Below are 18,738 nucleotides of genomic sequence, written 5' to 3'. Positions count from 1 at the left end.
CGATCTTAACACGGAACCGAGAGGGGCTCTTGCCTCTTGGTCGACGATCAAGTTTTGCGAACGCCGGATGCATGGCAGGTTGGGCAGCGGAGTCGCCGAAGTGAAGCAATCGCCGTGTGTTGGAGACGCAGGCGAGTCGTCGTCGTCGTCGTCGCGCCGGATGAGTCGACTAGCTGGCGGCTAGCGGCTGCATAGAACCAACATTGTTCGGGACTTCGGGCGGGCCGGTGACTTAAGGACGTGATCACGCGGGTGGTGGATAAACGGGCCGAGGAGATTGGTACTTGGGCCGTAGATGAATTCTGGGCTGGAGTCCGGGTTCTGACTTCTGAGTACGCAGCTGAATATAGGAATAAGTTCACCGGAGGTCCCTCAACTTAACAGCGAGATTTTTTGAGATCCCTTAACCACAAAACCAGAAATCTTCACCCCTAAACTATACAAAACCATTCACCCAAGGTCCCTAGACAGTATATATGGATGGTTTCACTGACGTGGCATCCTAGTCAACCAAAAAAATTTAAAAAAATACGTGGGGCCCATATGTCAACTGCACATTTTTTTTCTTCTCTTTTATTCTCCTTCTCTTCTCTTTTCTCTCTTCTCTATTTCTCTTCTTCAGTGAGGGAGACCGGCGGCAGGCGGAGCAGCGCGCGCGGATGCGGGTGGCGCAGCGGAGGGCAAGCGCGGCAGCGGAGCGACGGTGGGCGCGAGCGTGGCGGGTCGAGTAGTGGAGCGCGAGCGCGGCCGCGGGCAGAGAAGCGGAGGGCGAGCGCGGCGGCGGGTGGAGCGGCGGAGGGCGAGCGTGGCAGCGGAGCGGAGGTGGGCGAGCGCGGAGGCGCATCCACCCCACCCCAACCGACCAAAGCACGCCCTTTGCCCTCGACCATAAGCCCCGCCGCCAAGTCACCATCGCCGTCCTCCCCGTCGTCATCGAGCGGCAGCGATGACTTCGCGGTGCTCCTCGACGCGGAGCTCGAGCTCACCTCCGCCGCTGACTCGCCTCCGCCGAAGACACCTCCGCCGCCAGCGACGACTACGAGGAAGACGCTTCCCAGCCTTCCCTCCTTCCTCCTCGAGCTCCCTCACGCCGGCGCCGGCGCCTGCAGGGATGGGAAGCCGACAGTGCTGGCCATCGTGGTCAGCTCGCTTGCCGCAGCAACGCTGGTCCCGGCGCTAACCGGCTGATGCGTCTGCGGATCTATGCCCTGGCTCATGAGCTTGCGCTTGATATGCGTGTTCCACCTGCAGAACCAATCAATCAGCACCAAGAACACAAAAAGAGCTAACCGGAGCAGATGACAACACGTTGAAATTTGTTTTGCTTACTTGTTGCCGAGAAGGGCGTGGAGCTTGATGGTGAGCTCGTCGTCGTCGTCGGTGAAGTTGCTGTGCTTGAGGTCCGGGCTAAGGTAGTTCATCCAGTGGAGGCAGCAGCTCTTTCGGCAACGAGCAGCCCCACCGCCTTGGGGAGGGAGAGAGGGTCGACGGGGAGAGCGCGCCGCTCGCCGGCGGGCGGCGGCGGGGCCCGTGGTCAAGCACCCGGGACGTTCGAACATCTCCGCCGCCGAGCTCGCTGTCGCGCCGGCCGCCACCCCTCCTCCTCTCTCGCCACCGCCGTCGCGTCGACCGCCTCTCTCTTCCTCTCCCGCCGCCGCTGTCCCCGCTCCGCCGCCGGCCACCTCTCTCCCCCTCGGTCGCCGCGCCTGCTCGAGACTCGAGAGAAGTCGAAGAGAAGAGAAGTGAAAAAGAAAAAAAAACAGAGAAATGTGGAACCCCACCATTGTCTCACTTACATGTGGGCCACACATATTAATTTTAATTTTTTTTTCTGATTAGGATGCCATGTCAGCAAAATCATCCGTATATACTGCCTAGGGACCTTGAGTGAACGGTTTTGTATAGTTTAGGGGTGGAGATTTCTGATTTTGTGGTTAAGGGGCCTAAAAAATCTCGGTGTAAAGTTGAGGGACGGCCGGTGAACTTATTCCCTGAATATATAAGCCCATAAAATGCCTTCGTTTCAGCGGGACGACCAATCAAGGGCTTTGACGGTTGTTAATTAAGGAACTATACTACTATTCTATGCTGTGTTGAGTGTGATTCTTTTTATTACACGAAACACGCATACGATACGCACGTACGAATGTACGATACATCATATTTTCGCACGATACATCATATTTTCGCGAGTGCAGCCTCTAACAGATACTTAGAAAACATATGAAGACCCTGAAAACACGTTTAGTTAAACAGAAACTAACGACATACCCATAGTCCATTAAATTTATACTCAAAGCTTATGTGTGCGTGTAGTATTTATGGGCATCAGAGTTTAGCATTTGATCGGTGAAGTCATATACCCACAACTCAGTCAACTCTACCACTACACCTCTGACGCTTCCTCGTGTTAAGTGTGATTTTAAATAGCAACCGGGTTTGCTTGGCTTAGCCTATTGTGTATTAATGTATTATGCGATTAATTGGTCATTTTTTTCAATACAGTAATTTGAGAAACTGTCGACGTACCTTTTGCATGAAACCACTCTCATTTCAGTCACTTTTGAAAGGCTCGGATCGTGTTAACATTTATGTAAACATAATAACCTTGCCATTTTATTCCCCTCCCCTTCTCTTGCTCGCCTCCTCCACGGCCGTTCCCACCTCCCCGCCCTCGCCAACACTAGAAGACGTCAACAGTAGTAAAGCCCCACTAGCCATTCTTCTCCCTCTCCCCCCTCACTATCTCCCCTAAGCCAGGAGGCGATGGGGTGCCCCATTCCCACTGTCTTCCACATCTCTAATGACACTCTTGCGCATCGGAGACCTCCTCGCCTCCCCTGCCTCCAAACTACTCAGGATGTAGCACACCCACTATCAACCACATCCACCGCCGTCCTCCAACCCCACGGCTCCCCCCACCACCTCCCGTCACCTCGTCCCCACCTCCCCAATCGCGGTCGCTGCTGCCACCGCTCCCTACCACGGAACTGGTGGGTGAAGAAGATATGGAAGCCCTCATGGCCGTGACCAGCCCTAGCGCCAATGGCGAGGTGACTGCGGAGGAGTGGCAGCGGTGAGGCACCTCCTCGCGCGCTCCCAGCCACAATGGCCGCCATCATCCGTGAACTTCTTGAGAGGAGGAGGAGGTGCGCGTGAATGGAGAGGAGGGTGAGGAGAACGGATCGGCGGGGGGTGGGGGGAAGGGAAGGGGGAGACCGAGGGATCGAGGACGGGAAGGGAGAACCGCAGAAGGGGGAGGAAAGTGCGAGCGGACAAAGTTTTTTATGAGGTGGGGGCTCGGCTTGGCTCTGTCAGTTTTAATTGGTGCCGGTGTTTTTTAAAAAAAAGAGCACTGATAATATTGGTGTCAGTTCTTTTAAGAAAAGGTAGCTACAATATAGGTGTCAGTTTTTCCTTTAGAACCAATACCTGTAGTGTTCAAAGGTATCGGTTCTATATTTTTTTTATCACATGAAGATGGGAAAAGGTCCAATGAACTAGCACCTATGCTCAAGCCGATACCTATAAGGGGTTTTGTAGTAGTGGATTCACGGGTTGACTCACTTACCCACTGAGATATCGATAAAGTATAGGCATCATAATACATAATTGACGAATCGAACTACCAATCGAGTTTCTCCCGTACATCTGATGATCTGAACTGAACATTTTATTGTTAGGTATATAGTATTATGGGATTGTCTAGCTTTTGGATGACTACTGTAACTCGTCACCTAAATCGAAAAAGTTTTTTCATCCCTCGAGGGGATATCTCCTCGTTTCATGCATGCCACCTAAATAGTAATAAAAGTATGAAAAAATTGATAGGATAGATAAATATGATATATATATCACTCCATAAACATGCAAGTTAAAATTCAACTTCAACAAGTTGTAACAAAAATAATAAATATAATTGCGAATGCATGATAATTATTTTAAATTTTCCTTTTGTTGCAACTTGCAGAAATCGAATTTGACATTGTATGTTTGTGGAGTGGTATATTTCATATCAATCTATGTTGTCATTTTTTTTTAATTTTTAATAACTATTTAGATGCTCTAAAACTTCTTATATCCTAGGATGGAAGGATGGAAGGATGGAAGGAGTAGTATGTAAGTAACGAGGGGAAATCGCCACTACGGATGAAAATCCATATATATCGAGGGGAAATCGCCACTACGCACTATGTTGGTCTACAGGTTTTTCATCCGGTATCGATAGTTGAGGGTGCAAAATAACTGGTTTTTGGTTTAGGGGAATAATTCGTACTCACACACACAATAGTTCAGGGGGTAATACATACTTTTTCCTACACCTTAATTAAATATAATTGGCTCCTGGCAGAGTTGTTTCAGGCTTTGCAAAGGATGTGTCCTCTGATACTCGCCTCTCGCCGTCGCAGTTATATCAGTGATCAAAACGTCAAGTCTCTTTATGCAAAAACCATGAGCCTAAGCGTACGGTGGACACTGCTTACATCGTACACGGAGCCACATGCAAGCACAAGCTACCCACGCAACTTGACTCATCACAAGAACTTGTAACTATACATCGACATAGATGTGCCCACCACCTTAATCCAATTATTCCAATACACCATGTACACCACTGATCACGTATGACCGTATATACAAATATCACGTCAAATGCCTGCAGCAGCAGGTCTTCACTCGCTTTATGTATACTACTACTCTGTAACTTAATATATATATGCATAAATATGTACATATGAACAGATATATCTCCTCCCTCCGTTTTAAAATATAAAAATTTTAGTTGAATTCTGTTTAGATTTATAGTAATTTATATTTAACCAAAAACTTCTTATGTTTTGAAACGGAGGGAACGCTATATAACATACTACTACTACGTACGACATTTTTAAGGATGCATGCATGAGCGTGGGCACGCGTACGTATACGTATACGTAGGCAATCCGATCGTTAGACGTAGGGGAGGGCGCAGCTGGTGGAGCGGGCCATGGTGGCGGCGCCGGCGCCGGAGCAGGCGGAGGGGATGACGTCGGCGCCGGTGGCCGTGGCGCGGTGCTGGCAGCTCTTGCGGGCGATGTCGCGCATGGAGCTTGCGAGGGAGAGCTTGGGGTTGAGGCGGACGGTGGAGTTGAAGCGCTCGCAGAGCGCGGCGTGCGCGTCGACGGCGCCGTCCACGGTGAGCGCCGGCTCCCGCTTCTGCCGCTCCTTGACGGCCTCCGAGCACAGCCCGCACACCCACTTCCCGTGGAAGCGCTCCCGCACCCGCCCGATGTACCTCGGCGTGCACTCCTCCGCCATCCCGCAGCACTCGCACCGCACGCTCCGTGCCTCCTGATCCGCCCCCGCCGCCATCCCGCCGCCGCCGCCGTCCGAGTTCGACCTCTGCAGCGCCGCCGCGCCCTGCATGCAAACCACGCAAAAAGACGTAAATATTAGAGAAGAAACTAATATCAAATAATTGAAAGAGGGCTTCGAACTCAAATCGTCTAGCTCACCACCCTAAGAAGCTAGCCGAAAGATCCCTAGGTATTTCTCTATACAAACCACGCAGAGCACCCATCCGTCACCATGATATAAATTCCATCGTATTTATAGACACAACTGCGTGTACACGTCTATAGGTGGGTCGGCCGTCGCCGGCCTAGCTCCCTCCTTGTCACGTACGTATAGCAGTCACCATTCATCACCAACCTCACTAATTACAAGTACACAGAGCGAGCCCATCACAGGTGATTGTTTACTTGCCATTCTGATTGATTGATCTATCAGCACTAATTCTTTGATGATAGAAAGGCAGTTTTCACATACTAGCTTTAATTAACACCAAGTAACACAAAGTATAATGATGGATCATACGTGCAGATCAATGATAGCTCGAATTGAAGAGGGTCATTACCGTGGGGGGCTCAGCCTGCTGCCTAGCCATAGCCAAACGCCAAGGCATCTCGTCCTCTCTCTCTCTCTCTCACTCTCGAACTTTCCTTTCCTAAATAAAGCTACTTTAATCACCTGCTAATCAATGAGCTAAGCTGTCTAATGTGTGTGTGCACACCAATCGCAAGCTGCTAGGCCTACCACCTGGCCCTATTTATAGGCACGAGCCCCCGAAGCAATCGAGGTCTCGGGTTGGTCCGGCTCAGGTCCAGTGTGCGCGCACAGTGTCTCTCACTGGATAAAATCTCCCCACGAAAACCAATCCATCTTCGACAAGGGGGACGAACCACACCCGCGCCGTCGAGCTCGCGAGCAACTTGGGGGATGGATGGCCAATGTCAGGTTAAAAGTTCGCGGAAAAAGCGATCAAAATATCTCCATGCATGATTTCGCCTGATCTGTGTTGCGGTTTTTTTCGCAGAAAAGTGCACAAGATCGATCCAGCACAGGAGCGGATCTTTTCAAGCGGCCAAATGGGCAGCCAAGCAGGTTAACTTTCTCGTCGATTAATTTTACTGCTACTGTTGCATGGAGTACGATTCAGGATACCAGCAACTGTCACATACAGCAGCGTGCACGCACATAATCGTCTCTAGCTACCTATATGGTCGATCTGTTCATCCATCTAAGTAAGTGGCAAAAGGGATTTTTTAATGTCTGAACATATATATTTATCTTGATTCTTTTCGGATTACGGTTTCATCTGCAGAGATCGACTGCACGCACACGCTTGCACATGGTGCGGCGGATTGGATGGGGATCGATTGATCGATCGATCAAGCGGGTTGTCGAAATCAAATTAATCGCGCGCGCGCGCCTGTGAGCAGCTCACGGGATGCGCATCGCGGCCGCCATCGACAGAGCTCCATCGCCTAACCTCATCTCCGGCAACATGACGACTACTTTTCCTCTTTTTCGCCTCCCTTTCGGGTGCGGGTCATCGCTCGCCGGCGTACATCATTCGATCGTCCGCATGTCGCCGGTGGTTTCACCTCCGGCGCCATACGCCTAGCTGAGGAGATTCAGGTGAGCGTGTCCCAAGTGGATATTGATTGAACCCCAGCAATTGGTGATACTAACTAATAATTAGATATCTAAATAAAGCGTACGTTGCTGCGCAAGATCTGCGTGCTCTTTCTTGCATGTGGAGAGATCGATCGATATATACCTGCGTATGTGCCTCACTTTACTAGCTAGCTATACGTCGCAGTACTTTCGTACGTAGTATGTAGGTAGCACGACATATTAGCAATGTGTGTTGACGATGGTACGAGATATATATATATATATATATATATATATATATATATATATATATATATATATATATATATATATATATATATATATGTGTGTGTGTGTGTGTGTGTGTGTATGTATATATATATATGTGTATATATATATATGTATATGTGTATATATATATGTGTATGTATATATATATGTATATATGTATATGTATGTATGTATGTGTGTGTGTGTGTGTGTGTGTGTGTGTGTGTGTGTGTGTATATATATATATAACTATTTCTCCATTGTTAGATGTGGCAAATAACTATTTACCACATGGATTCACATGTCATAGACTCATGACATGAGTATCCACATGTCATTAACACATGTGTGGCAAAATAGTTAAACGCCAAATCTAAGAGTGATAAATAGTTAAATGTCCCGTAACTTCTATTAATTATAAAATCAATCTATCTATTGAAAGATAGTAATATAGTGAACGTTAAAATTTGATAGTCAACGGTGACAACTGACAAGCAAATGAAGGCGGTTGGAGTAATTTTGTGTAAATACTCACATATATGCCGTAGATTCTTTTTTTGCAAAAGAAGATAACTGTGTTGCTTAAGGAGTAGCCTCATATGATTTTTTTTTTTTTGTTAAGGAGTTGAATCCCTGTACTCATAGCTTACTGCTTCAAACCATTATCTTTTTCTTGTAGCACTTTAATTAGTTTTGTTTTGTTGCAGATATATGGTTCACTCTTGTAGCGATGGTGTGTGGTCGTTAGTATCTGATCTCAATATGGTTATTAGCTGTTGTCGATTTCTGTAGTCGACAGAGAGGTTTGTGAGCGAAACGGTATTCGGTAGTGGGTTTAAGGTTATTGTGGGCACTTGACTAACTAAACAAAGAACACAAAGATTTTTTACACAGGATTAGACCTCCTGAATGATAATACGGCTACTCCTATCAAAATGTATTGAGAGGGAAAAAGGATTACACTTTGCTCATGCAAGGATGTTATGCCTCCCTCTCTCTCTCTCTCTCTCTCTCTCTCATGTGCAAAAGCACTCTCTCTCTCTCTCTCTCATGTGCAAAAGCACCTATTATTGCGCCACACCAATGCTAGCGTCGTTCTATTTACATTATCCTACCTTCTTCACCTTATGTCATATCGACAGGCGTATTGCTCCCGGGCGTCTCTAACTAGTCATTGTCTCGAGCTGTGTTGTACGGGACATTTGCTTTCCCATCTAACTGGACAGGGGCAGGTAATGATGTATGTTATGGGTACACGAGATATGCTTTATCACCTGTATTTTATGTGAGAAGACTTGTGATAGACATACGTATTTATTGTGGAATGACAGGATGCTTAAATGTACATTACATTCTATACTCATGTCTTGACCAAGGGACCTATAGAGAGACGGTGAACACCACTACTAGTAGTCGCGAGACCACTGGAGATTAGCAAAGACTATTAGAGATCACTGCCAGCAACACAGAGACCATCGGAGATTAGAGGGACCACCGCCATAGTCACTGAGATCACTGCTAGTGGCCACATAGACCACTTTCATGTCCACGAAGACCATTAGTTTATTAGCAAATCCTGCCTATTCCGAGAAGAGTAGGAGGCGCATAGGGCATCTTCGCACCCATGACCCTAGTAGTTGTTTCGAAGATTATCAATCTCACTCTATGTAGAAAAGATATAGGAGCAAAAAATGTGGCATGCATGCTTTAAATTAAAATACAATATACACTTATGCACCATGGATGGTAACTAATGGCTGTCAAAGTTTTCTTCATTGTTTAAAGAAAATAGAAAAGACAAATAAAAGGTTGTTTCAAATGAAAAGTCAAACTAATTAAGGTGGTGGATATGAATTGGAGCATGAAACTTTTGTTCTTGTCACAAAAGTACGGCCCATTCTCAAGTGCTCAAATTTAGGCACTTCTGTATGCAACTTTACAGTATTTTTTTATAAGATATGGTTTAATTTACATAGGAATAGGAAAAACTCCGGTGTTTCAAAGTAGACCTTCGATTAGGAACATGTTTGTTTTTGCCATTGCATCCATGTTCCATCTGTTACCTCCTTGCAACTAAAAAAACGACAAAATAATCCATTGGCAAAAAAGTAACTGTTCCTAGGTAGCAAGAAGAAAAATCATCGGAATATGAAAGTTACACGCAATGTACAACTTACAGCAGCATGTATAATAAAACCAACATGATCTAGTAATTCTATACTAAAATAGGAAAGTACACTATACAGCATGTACAAGACTTATAACGTGAACCTGTTCACCACTTACATTACCATCACACACACTTACTCACACAGTTGTACAGCTCATGAACAATTAAAACTTGATGCATGCAGCAGTGTACTAACTTGACAGATAATGCAAGTGCCTCTCTGCCGTTGTGTCACCTACTCGCCTGCATTCTAGTACAAGTCTACAAGATTTCTACTGTACATGTACTCCCTGGAGCAGCTGTGCCAGTGTTGGTTCATTATGTTGTTGCTAGCAGGAACAAAAATGTGTTGTGTTGATCAATGTTCCCGGTACCACTTTTATCGCGATGACACCTGCAGGTACAGGCTGCAGTATGCATGCGACGGTAGTAATTAAAGGCTGGACACAATTCATGTCTTGCTGTTGCAAGCTCATTCTTCAGTTCTGAGTTCTCTGGCTCGCACATGGTAAGCATGCGCATGGGATACTAAGCTTGCCATCATGCCATCTAAATAAGTACGCGGAGAAATGATATGTAGATGGAAAGAACATACCTCTTCCAGAATGGTGCTAAATAAAAAGAGGAAAGTAGCACACACACACAAAACACCTGAGATAGATAGGATATAGACATCGGAAAGATAGGTTCGCCCATAGGAAAGGCAATACCGCTCTAAACAAGTTAGGTTTGTGGTGTATTCCGTCCATGGTATTTTGATCATCTAAAAGGTATCGTGTTAAGGTCTAAAAGTCGAGCTATAGTCTTGTCAATGTTGAGTTGAAATCAACGGTCAATAAAAAAGTAGACAACTTGTCCCACACAAATTGAAATAAGACACATCTTCGATATCATCCTTATGAATGATAGGTGTTTTTAGCGGCTATGATATTGATAGTGTTGGCCGACCTAATAATTATATATATGATCAACCTACTTATCAAGCAAAGAATATGTAGGTCCGTGACATGTATGAATCTGACAGGTACTTTTGTCATAAATAGACTTGGATATGATACGTGTCTTTATTTAACAAGCGGCTGATATTTCAACATACAAAACATAAAGTGTAGAGTAGAATCACGAGAAGTATGAAGTGGAAAATATGACACCCTCCTTACAATTACTTTTTTTTTCTTTCTGCAGGTTGTCACATGATATAATAGATGTTTCAAGCATCTACAAAGGCTACAACCCTCGGGGTAAAGAACCCATTGTCAGTAAACGGAGTACAACCCCGTTACAAAGCCATAGGAGTCATAAAACCGCCGAGATAATACAGAAATGGGCTTTCTGCACCTGGGCCTGAATCAGAAGCCAGAAGAAAGGCTGTGCGCAGATGGAGAAACTAAAAACTTTGTACTGTGTACTGTGTGGGCTATGACAGCCTCTCACAGCAAATTCGCAGTATCTCAATACCAAAGACATTGCCGTGGCCCAGGTTTTAGACATTGCCGTGACATTAATCGTTATCGCTAAAAAGAAGAAAAAAAACGGACAACTCCATTTACTCCTTACCTTTCTCGGTTCACATGCGGATCTACCAACGACAGCGAGGACCCTGGTTAACTGTTCGTGCCTGCTGCAAATACTCCTCGCCTACTCGGCCTTGTTGCTCCATCAGGTGATCCCATGGAGTGGCAGAAGAAATGAGAAGCAACACGCTGCTCCTGCTGGCCGGTTCAGTGGACGTACGACGCAACCACGTACCGGTGATTAGTGTACGTATATATGCGTAGTAAATGCCTTCACGAAGGCACGGCAAGGTGGCACGGGAAAGATCAACCAGTGTCACGAACGCCGGTGCAACTAGGCGGCAGTAGCTGCCTGCGCGCAGCAACCCAGTCAGTCAGTCACCGCGCGTGGCGTGACACGGTGTACGTGCTCGGTTGCGGCCGTAGCTCATGGGGTTCTTGCCGGCCCCCGGCCGTCGCGTGCACGCGCGCGCGGCGGCAGACGCCTCGATCATCGATCATTCATCCGTCGACGGCGACACACGGCCGCCCGGCCTGCGCTGCCACACGCGCGCGGTGCCCGGCCGACTGTGACGCGTGTGGATTGGGCACGCGAGGCGAAACGTACGGTGGAACGCGCCGCGTGTGCGTGCGCGCGCGGGGGACGCAGCGCAGCCCGGGCCACTTGGCCGAGCCGCGCGTCCCACTTGGGCACTTGGCACAGCCGCGCGCGTGTTGGAGAGTTGGACGCCGCCGTTTCACGGGCGACGGGCGCAAGCGGGCAATTTGAATATTTGATGGTGCGAAGCACTGTTGCGTACGTATATATGCGCGGCTCAGAGGCTGTTTGCGCGCGCGGAATTACGTATGTTTCCATCTGGAAAGGATAACTATGTACTAGATCGAGTATCAGTGAGAGGATACGTACTCTTCTGCTGCTTCCTGGTGTATATGTCCTGTGTTGCCGCCTTGCCGGGCCAACTGTTATCGTACTGTAGTCTGTGGAATGTACTCCGTACATTCATCAGAGTAGGTACAATAGCAGACTATTAGCTAGCTATAAACATATTTTAATAAGATAAAATATAAAAGATAAGAGCAACGGGCTACAGATCTATAGCCAGCTGCAGCACAGACTTCAAGACACAATGTGTGTGTGTGTGACAAATGGGACCATATATTAATAGTATAGTAAGCAATTATTGTATGAATTGGCTATTAGAGCACCCGCAATGGTAAAGTAAGGTGCTCTTTATAAAACATGTACATCTCAGCAATAGACTAGATTAATAGTAAACCACCTCAATAGTATATCTACATGGGTATCTATAGCTCTCTCATACATTGCCTCGTTTTTCTCTATAGACTATCTCTAAGTTAGTAGATAGCTTTGCTCTCTCTCTTTTCATTTAATATCTTCTAAATAGGAAAATATGCTGACATGGATCTCTTGTATAGAGCTTATAGATAACCATTATGGATGCTCTTAGATTGGCTATAAATGAATTGGAGCTAGTAGTAGGCTATACTATTTAACTTGCTCCCAGTGTTTAATTCCGGGGAGATAAAAGCTGGAACCGTACTGGTTACTGGTTTGTAGACCAGATTCATCAACTTGCTTGCTGCATGGCAGTAAGCCAGTAATTAATGGACGTTAATGTGTTGCTTATCGCTTACTCTACCACCTTGCTATTCCCAGGCTCCCCGCTACGGATCATGCCCAACAATCAATTGATTATAAGGAAATTATTTTAAACTCGAGGGTACATCCTCTGCTTATTTACATGTCATCTAAATAGTTATAAAAGAAATTTTTAAAAAATCAACAAGATAGATCTATTATATTATTAAAGGAATAGAAAAAGGAGCCTCCACGTTCGCTCTCATGGTCTAGAAATTCTCACATTAATCGGAGAAAAATAAAAAGCAGAATCCATATAGAAATACAATTTAAAAATAGCTAAAATTCGGAATTAAAAAATAAGGAATATTAGAAGAGGAGACTAGAGTCCATATAAAAATACAATTTAGAAATAGCTAAAATTCGGAATTAAAAAAAGGAATATTAGAAGACGAGACTAGAGTTCATATAGAAATACAATTAGGAAATAACTGAAATTCGGAATTAAAAATAAGGAATATTAGAAGTAGAGTATAGAATCCATATAGAAATATAATTAGGAAATAACTGAAATTCGGAATTAAAAATAAGGAATATTAGAAATAGAGTATAGAGTCCATATAGAAATACAATTAAGAAATAATATAAATTTGGAATTAAAAATAAGGATTATTAGAATTAGAGTATATAGTCCATATAGAAATACAATTAAGAAAAAAAATAGAAATTCAGAATTAAAATAAGGAATATTAGAAGTAGAGTATAGAGTCCATATAGGAATTTAAAACTAACTAAAATTTGGAATAAAGATAATAAAATTAAAAGTAGAGTTTAGAGTCCGTATAAAAATATAATTTACAAATAACTAAAATTCGAAATTAAGAAAAACATGGGAAGAAGAGTTTAAGGTCAACATATGAATAGAATTTAGAAATAACTGAAATTCGAAATTAAAAATTAAAGAATATTGAAAGATGAGTTTAGAGTCCAGATATAAATACAATTAGAAATAATAAAAATTCAGAAATAAAAATAAATAATATTGGAAGAAGAGCATAGAGTCTATATAGAAATACAATTTATAGAAAATTCGGAATTTAAAAAAATAAATATTAAAAGACGAGTCTAGAGTCCATATAGGAATATATATATATAATTTATAAATAACTAAAATTTGATATTAAAAATGATTAATAACAAACACGTATATAACATATAATATGAAAATTCAGAAATAAAAATAAATAATATTAGAAGAAGAGCATAGAATCTATATAGAAATACAATTTACAGAAAATTCAGAATTAAAAAAAGAAATATTAAAAGACAAGTCTAGAGTCTATATAGGAATATATATAATTTACAAATAACTAAAATTTGATATTAAAAATAATTAATAACTAACACGTATATAAAATATAATATGAATATTACACATTAATAGTTTTGTAAATTTATTGCAAAATTTAAAATTATGTTGTCATTTTAATATATTTGAATAATATAATGAGAAACATATATGCTATTATATGAGAGAAAAAATAATGATGCTAGCCGCGCAATCTGCACGGGCCACCATGCTAGTTAATAGTATGTGATAAATCACTCTACACAAATGCAAAGTCAAATTTAACTTCTATAAGTTGCAATAAAAAAATAAATTTAACTGCGAATATACATTAAATAGTCATAGTTTAATTTATTTTTTTTCCTTACAGCTTGTAGAAGTTAAATTTTAACTTACATGTTTGTGTAGTGATTCATCATATATTAATCTATCTTAGAAATTTTTTAATTTTTTCATAACCATTTAGATGTCATGCAAATAACGAGGGGATGTCTCCTCGAGAGTTTAGAATCCATTCCCTTGATTATGTGTCGGGCTATGTGCTTACATATGTGGGAATAAAATCATATTGCCCTCTCTTAACTATGCGTTGAGCTTGATTCGCTCTCATTCACAAAATCACATATAAAGGCTCCCTTAACTACTATTATAATCATGTCAATTGATCTCACTCTGCTATTTTAAAAGGGTTTTTGGTTGATGTGTGATGGCTACATGTCACATTAAATTCTAATCTTTATCCTACATGGTGGTTATGTGGTATCAAAATTGAAAAAATAAATATAGGAACCACTTGTAAGTCACCAACCTTTATCTTCTTTCTCCATCTGTCCAACTTTTCCCTATCCTATATTCTCTCTTCCCTCTCTCCCCTGTCACCTTTCGACGGGCAAAGGTGGTAGAGGGGCGGTAGGATAGGCCGAGAGGGCGACAATTGGTGTTCCTCTTCAGTCGTGTTTGGCCCTTGTCGTGCTAACCGCCGCCTTCTCGGCCGATGCCCTAATCTACCACTGTGTCATCCTAGTAAGAGAAGAGAAATGGTGCTCACTGACATATGGACTCCACACGGATCCCACTATATTAAAATTCTTGTTTATAATTATAATGTCTTATAAGCGTCACGTGGTTGTCAAGTAGGACGAAGATTGGTCAACGTACCACCAAAACGTCATGCCAGCCGAACCTGCTGTAAAAACAGTCGAGGGAGGTCAATTAACCTGGTTGTAACAATTTATGGAGTCCGTGCATCTGACTTTATGGCTGAGGGAGTTAAAATGAACTTTTTTGCTTATGGGATTTGTGATCGTTTTTGCCTGCGGAGCCCATCGTGTATATGTGGTTGGTGTCTATGGATTGACATAGAACCCTTTCCTGATTCCTGACTTGAATTTGTTTCACGTGAAAAATTTTAGATAATCGCCTCCTCTTGCACTGTCCCAAGTCTCCCAGACGACGAGATTAGAGTTGTCTTTCTTTACTTGTACAGCAGGGACCCTATCGTTTCCCCCAATATGGACCAACTGCGGCCATGTGTACAATCGTGCCATGTCAACCCATCTTTATGAGTTACGAGTACCTACACTGTTCATGCATGCACCAACTAGCTAGTACTACCAGTAGTACTCTACTAACAAAACCTTCTACGAAATCTGCGCCAAAAACGAGAACCAATTTTCGCTTTCACTGGAAAGAGCGCGCCAGGCCGGCGCTTTGCGTGAGACGAAATCAACCAGATGCACATGCCATCCACGGCTTCCTCTTCTCACTTGTCAAACCAATTTACTTACCCTGAACCTGAAGGCCATCCAGTACTCCAGCAGTATGTACAAGTGTCAGCTTTGGCAAAGCAGATGATACACACTACACAGAATAGGATGGACACAAGTGAGCAAGTGAGAATGACGCGATAGGTAAAAAAAAAACGAACGAATTATAAGCTTTCGGTGGTCAGATACGTACGCAGCGAACGTCCAAAAAAGGGCCCAAACGAGGTGGTAGATAGCACCGCACCGGCCAAGGGAGGTTATGTACTGATGTGCCTACGAATCCATCCAACGGGAGCCGGTCCAAAACATTTTTACAGCAGAGTGGTTGGATCTAAATCCCGTCCTTGCAATCACCACCTCCCAGTCCCCAGTCCCCCACACATGAGCTACCAGCAGAGTGGCTGCTACAACTACAGCATAATCCTTTCACCAACTCTGGCACTCTGGCTGACACTCTGGGCCCACTCCCAGTGAAGTTGTACTCGTAAAAAAGAATCCTAAGACGCCGGGGGAGGCATCTGACCATCTGTTCTTTACATGTGTGTGTTTTTGCCAAGATTCTGATGATCACGTGCAGCTTTTTTTGTTTAACACTGGTTATTACTAGTAGCACGGTTGCATGCACCACATTTGTGTCACTTTGTGCGCACCAGCATGCATGCCTCCCTTATCATAACATTGATCGATTGATTCACCACCACAAGGGCACGATCATCTTGCTCACCAAAACACAGACAAGATTGGAAATCACGTGTAAAAAAGAAAGTACCGGGTGCTTTGAACTAATTGAAACTGCTCCTGTTTCCTCTTCTTCTAAGAGTCCTGCATTACAAAATTCAAAAGAAAAAAAATTGTGCTACGAAAGAAACTCCTCAGAGTCTGCTTCTAAGGGGGAAAAAACACTAAAAATCTCAAAAAAAGAAAAAAGAAACTTAAGAAGCTGAGAAATAAAGAGTAACCAAAAATGCGGTTTGCAGAACAAAAAAAAATTAGCTGTTTTTATCGCTGAATTATTCCTGGGCTAATGAATAGTTTCCTAGGTGGCCTGGCGCCGGTAGTCCGGGCTTATGCGGTTATGGATCAGGAATTCGTCCGCGCCGGCGAAGAGCGGCGCCGACGACGTCGGCCCGTCGAACAGCAGCGGGCTCGTCACGTGGAGCAGCCCTCCGGCGGCGCCGCCGCCGCCCGCGCCCACGTGCGGCGGCGGCTGCTGGTGGTGGTGCAGGAGCTGCATCTCCTTCTGGCGCCGCAGCTCCACCACCTTGCGGTGGGAGTTGGAGTGCTTGGACACCACGAACGTCGGGCTCGCCGCCGGCCGGTACTCCGGCACGAGCCGCCCGGACTTGTACCGCACCCCGCACGCGTTGCACAGCGTCTTGGGACCCATGGGCCCCGTCCTCCACTGCGGCGTCTTGTCCGTCTCGCAGTGGAGGCACCTCCTCCCCTCCGCCGCCGCCTGCGCGGCCGCGTTCGGCGCCGGCGCGGGGGACGGCCCGTCCTTCTTCTTGGCGGACTTCGCCGCCTTCTTGGCCGGGAATGCCGGCGCCGCGGTGCCCGACTCGGACGGCGAGATGACCGCCGACGCCGGGGACGGCGGCGACGCCGGCGGCGGCGGCAGGACCATCAGGCGCGACGACCAGCTGCACGGCGCGACGCGGGACCGCTTGCTCCGCGCCTTCCCCGGCACGGGCGCCTCCGTGGGCAGCGCGCCGGCGCCTCCTGCCGGCAGCTGCACCGCGGAGACGGCCAGAGCGGGCGGCGCGCGCGGCGCGGCGGGGATGCCGGAGATGAGCTGAAGCTTCCGGAGATCCTCCGTGGGCAAGGTCTCCTCGCCCATGTAGGTGGACACCCATTCCAGCTCCGCGAGTTGTTCATACTGCGTAGAAATTTCACATCAGACAACCGTCTCAGCAATGGCGCTAGCTGTTAAACTCAGTAAATTAACAAGATATTGTCATGAAAATCAGAACAAAAAAATACAGTGGCTAAGTTGGCTAAGTGGGGCGAGTGGACATAGGATGCTACTATTTTTGGACGCAGATTTCCTCGGTTACTATTTACTCGGCAGGATGCTATTTATGTTCCCTTTATTCATGGGGGAGTTTTAACGCGGGGTGGTGAATTTTGGAAACGGATTACGGGTGAATTGTACACAGCTGGCCAAAATTCATTGAAAAATATGTGCCATATTTGCGACGCCGCGACAGTAATCAAATAAACGGAAGCCAAATTTAGCCCTCACCGGCTCGCACAGCCCACCGGAGAAGTCCCCGTCGGCGAGGCCGGAGAATGAGTTGCTGCAGCTGTCGACGGCCGTCACCGTCGACGAGTCGGCCGACGCGTTCCCGGCCGCGCGGTCATCCCCGCCACCTCCGACGACGCCCGCTCCCAGGCCGGCGCCGCCGCCGCCGTACGCCCCGCACAACCCCGTCTCCTCCTCCTCCTCGTCGCACGGCAGGTCGAGGAGGTCATCGACGAGGAACATGTCCCCGCCGCCGCCGCAGCCTCCGGCCTCCTTCTTGACACGGACCCCGCCGGCGTAGTCCGCCGCCGCCACCTCCATCGATCCCTACTTCACCACCACGCAGTTCTTGAAAACCGAATTCGTCTATATCTCCTCTCCTTTCTACCTCACCTTTTGCTAATGCTTATTCTTTCATGATTTTCTTTTTCTCTTCTGTGCGTGCGTGGAGAAGGAGGCGGAGATAACGTGAGGGCGGAGAGAGAGAGAGAGAGAGTAGGGTTTAATTGGGAAGCGTTCGCGTTGGAGAGCGGAGTGGAGGACGACGAGGAGGAGGGGAGGGGAGGGAGGGCGAGAGAGCGGTGGTCAGGTCAGCTCGAATGAACGATTCTTAAGGAGTAAATAAAGCCAGAGCCACTACCCCTTGGGGTGAAAACATGGACGAGTTTAAAAGCCGGTTAAATCCAAAATCCCACATTTATAGCAGTAATCCTTGGGAGAAGACGACAACTGTAGTGTACACCAAAACGGAACCATGTGATCGTTGCCAATGCAGCAATGCTCATTGCATAGTGATAGTGCTACTATCTCTATCTTTACTACTATAAAAATTAAAAATATTTTCATCCAAATTTTAATACATCTTATCCATATTTGAGTCTAACTTTAC

The 18,738-nt window shown here is 45.5% G+C and overlaps 2 protein-coding genes, 1 long non-coding RNA gene and 1 pseudogene across 7 annotated transcripts; 1 reads left to right on the top strand and 3 right to left on the bottom strand.

The window, feature by feature from the left end:
- Nucleotides 1-605: 605 nt before the first annotated feature.
- Nucleotides 606-1,421, bottom strand: LOC127774277 (myb-related protein Hv33-like; annotated as a pseudogene).
- Nucleotides 1,422-4,487: 3,066 nt separating this feature from the next.
- LOC127774768 (uncharacterized) lies at nucleotides 4,488-6,043 on the bottom strand. 2 transcript variants are annotated; one of them, XM_052301061.1, is made up of 2 exons: nucleotides 5,897-6,043; nucleotides 4,488-5,400 (listed from the first exon to the last, which is right to left on the bottom strand). In XM_052301061.1, exons 1-2 carry the CDS (start codon nucleotides 5,942-5,944, stop codon nucleotides 4,951-4,953), a joined length of 498 nt encoding a protein of 165 aa, XP_052157021.1. In that variant the 5' UTR covers nucleotides 5,945-6,043; the 3' UTR covers nucleotides 4,488-4,950. The 2 variants fall into 2 exon arrangements, with proteins under 2 accessions (XP_052157021.1, XP_052157022.1); XM_052301062.1 differs by lacking the exon at nucleotides 5,897-6,043 and adding an exon at nucleotides 5,496-5,563 and having other exon boundaries at nucleotides 4,489-5,400.
- A 93-nt stretch (nucleotides 6,044-6,136) lies between these two features.
- Nucleotides 6,137-10,958, top strand: LOC127773177 (uncharacterized). Of its 4 annotated transcripts, XR_008017527.1 has the most exons (5): nucleotides 6,137-6,276; nucleotides 6,356-6,423; nucleotides 6,644-6,960; nucleotides 7,917-9,887; nucleotides 10,565-10,958. It is a non-coding gene; the product is annotated as an uncharacterized LOC127773177 (long non-coding RNA). The 4 variants fall into 4 exon arrangements; XR_008017525.1 differs by lacking the exon at nucleotides 7,917-9,887 and having other exon boundaries at nucleotides 10,565-10,939; XR_008017524.1 differs by lacking the exons at nucleotides 7,917-9,887; nucleotides 10,565-10,958 and having other exon boundaries at nucleotides 6,644-7,191.
- A 5,517-nt stretch (nucleotides 10,959-16,475) lies between these two features.
- Nucleotides 16,476-18,485, bottom strand: LOC127772667 (GATA transcription factor 12-like). The gene is made up of 2 exons (XM_052298621.1): nucleotides 17,850-18,485; nucleotides 16,476-17,483 (listed from the first exon to the last, which is right to left on the bottom strand). Exons 1-2 carry the CDS (start codon nucleotides 18,168-18,170, stop codon nucleotides 16,644-16,646), a joined length of 1,161 nt encoding a protein of 386 aa, XP_052154581.1. The 5' UTR covers nucleotides 18,171-18,485; the 3' UTR covers nucleotides 16,476-16,643.
- Between the last annotated feature and the right edge of the window lie 253 nt (nucleotides 18,486-18,738).

The sequence above is a fragment of the Oryza glaberrima genome, chromosome 5 (genome assembly GCF_000147395.1).
Source record: "Oryza glaberrima chromosome 5, OglaRS2, whole genome shotgun sequence".
NCBI classification, from domain to species: domain Eukaryota; kingdom Viridiplantae; phylum Streptophyta; class Magnoliopsida; order Poales; family Poaceae; genus Oryza; species Oryza glaberrima.
Note: the sequence above shows the minus strand (reverse complement) of the source record. Positions and strands in the feature narration are given on the sequence as shown.

Coding starts and splice junctions, on each gene's coding strand:
- LOC127774768 (XM_052301061.1), bottom strand. CDS start 5,944: ATGCCTTGGCGTTTGGCTATGGCTAGGCAGCAGGCTGAGCCCCCCACG. Junction 5,401..5,896: donor AGCAGGCTGAGCCCCCCACG/GTAATGACCCTC, acceptor GTTTGCATGCAG/GGCGCGGCGGCGCTGCAGAG.
- LOC127772667 (XM_052298621.1), bottom strand. CDS start 18,170: ATGGAGGTGGCGGCGGCGGACTACGCCGGCGGGGTCCGTGTCAAGAAG. Junction 17,484..17,849: donor CCGGTGGGCTGTGCGAGCCG/GTGAGGGCTAAA, acceptor ATTTCTACGCAG/TATGAACAACTCGCGGAGCT.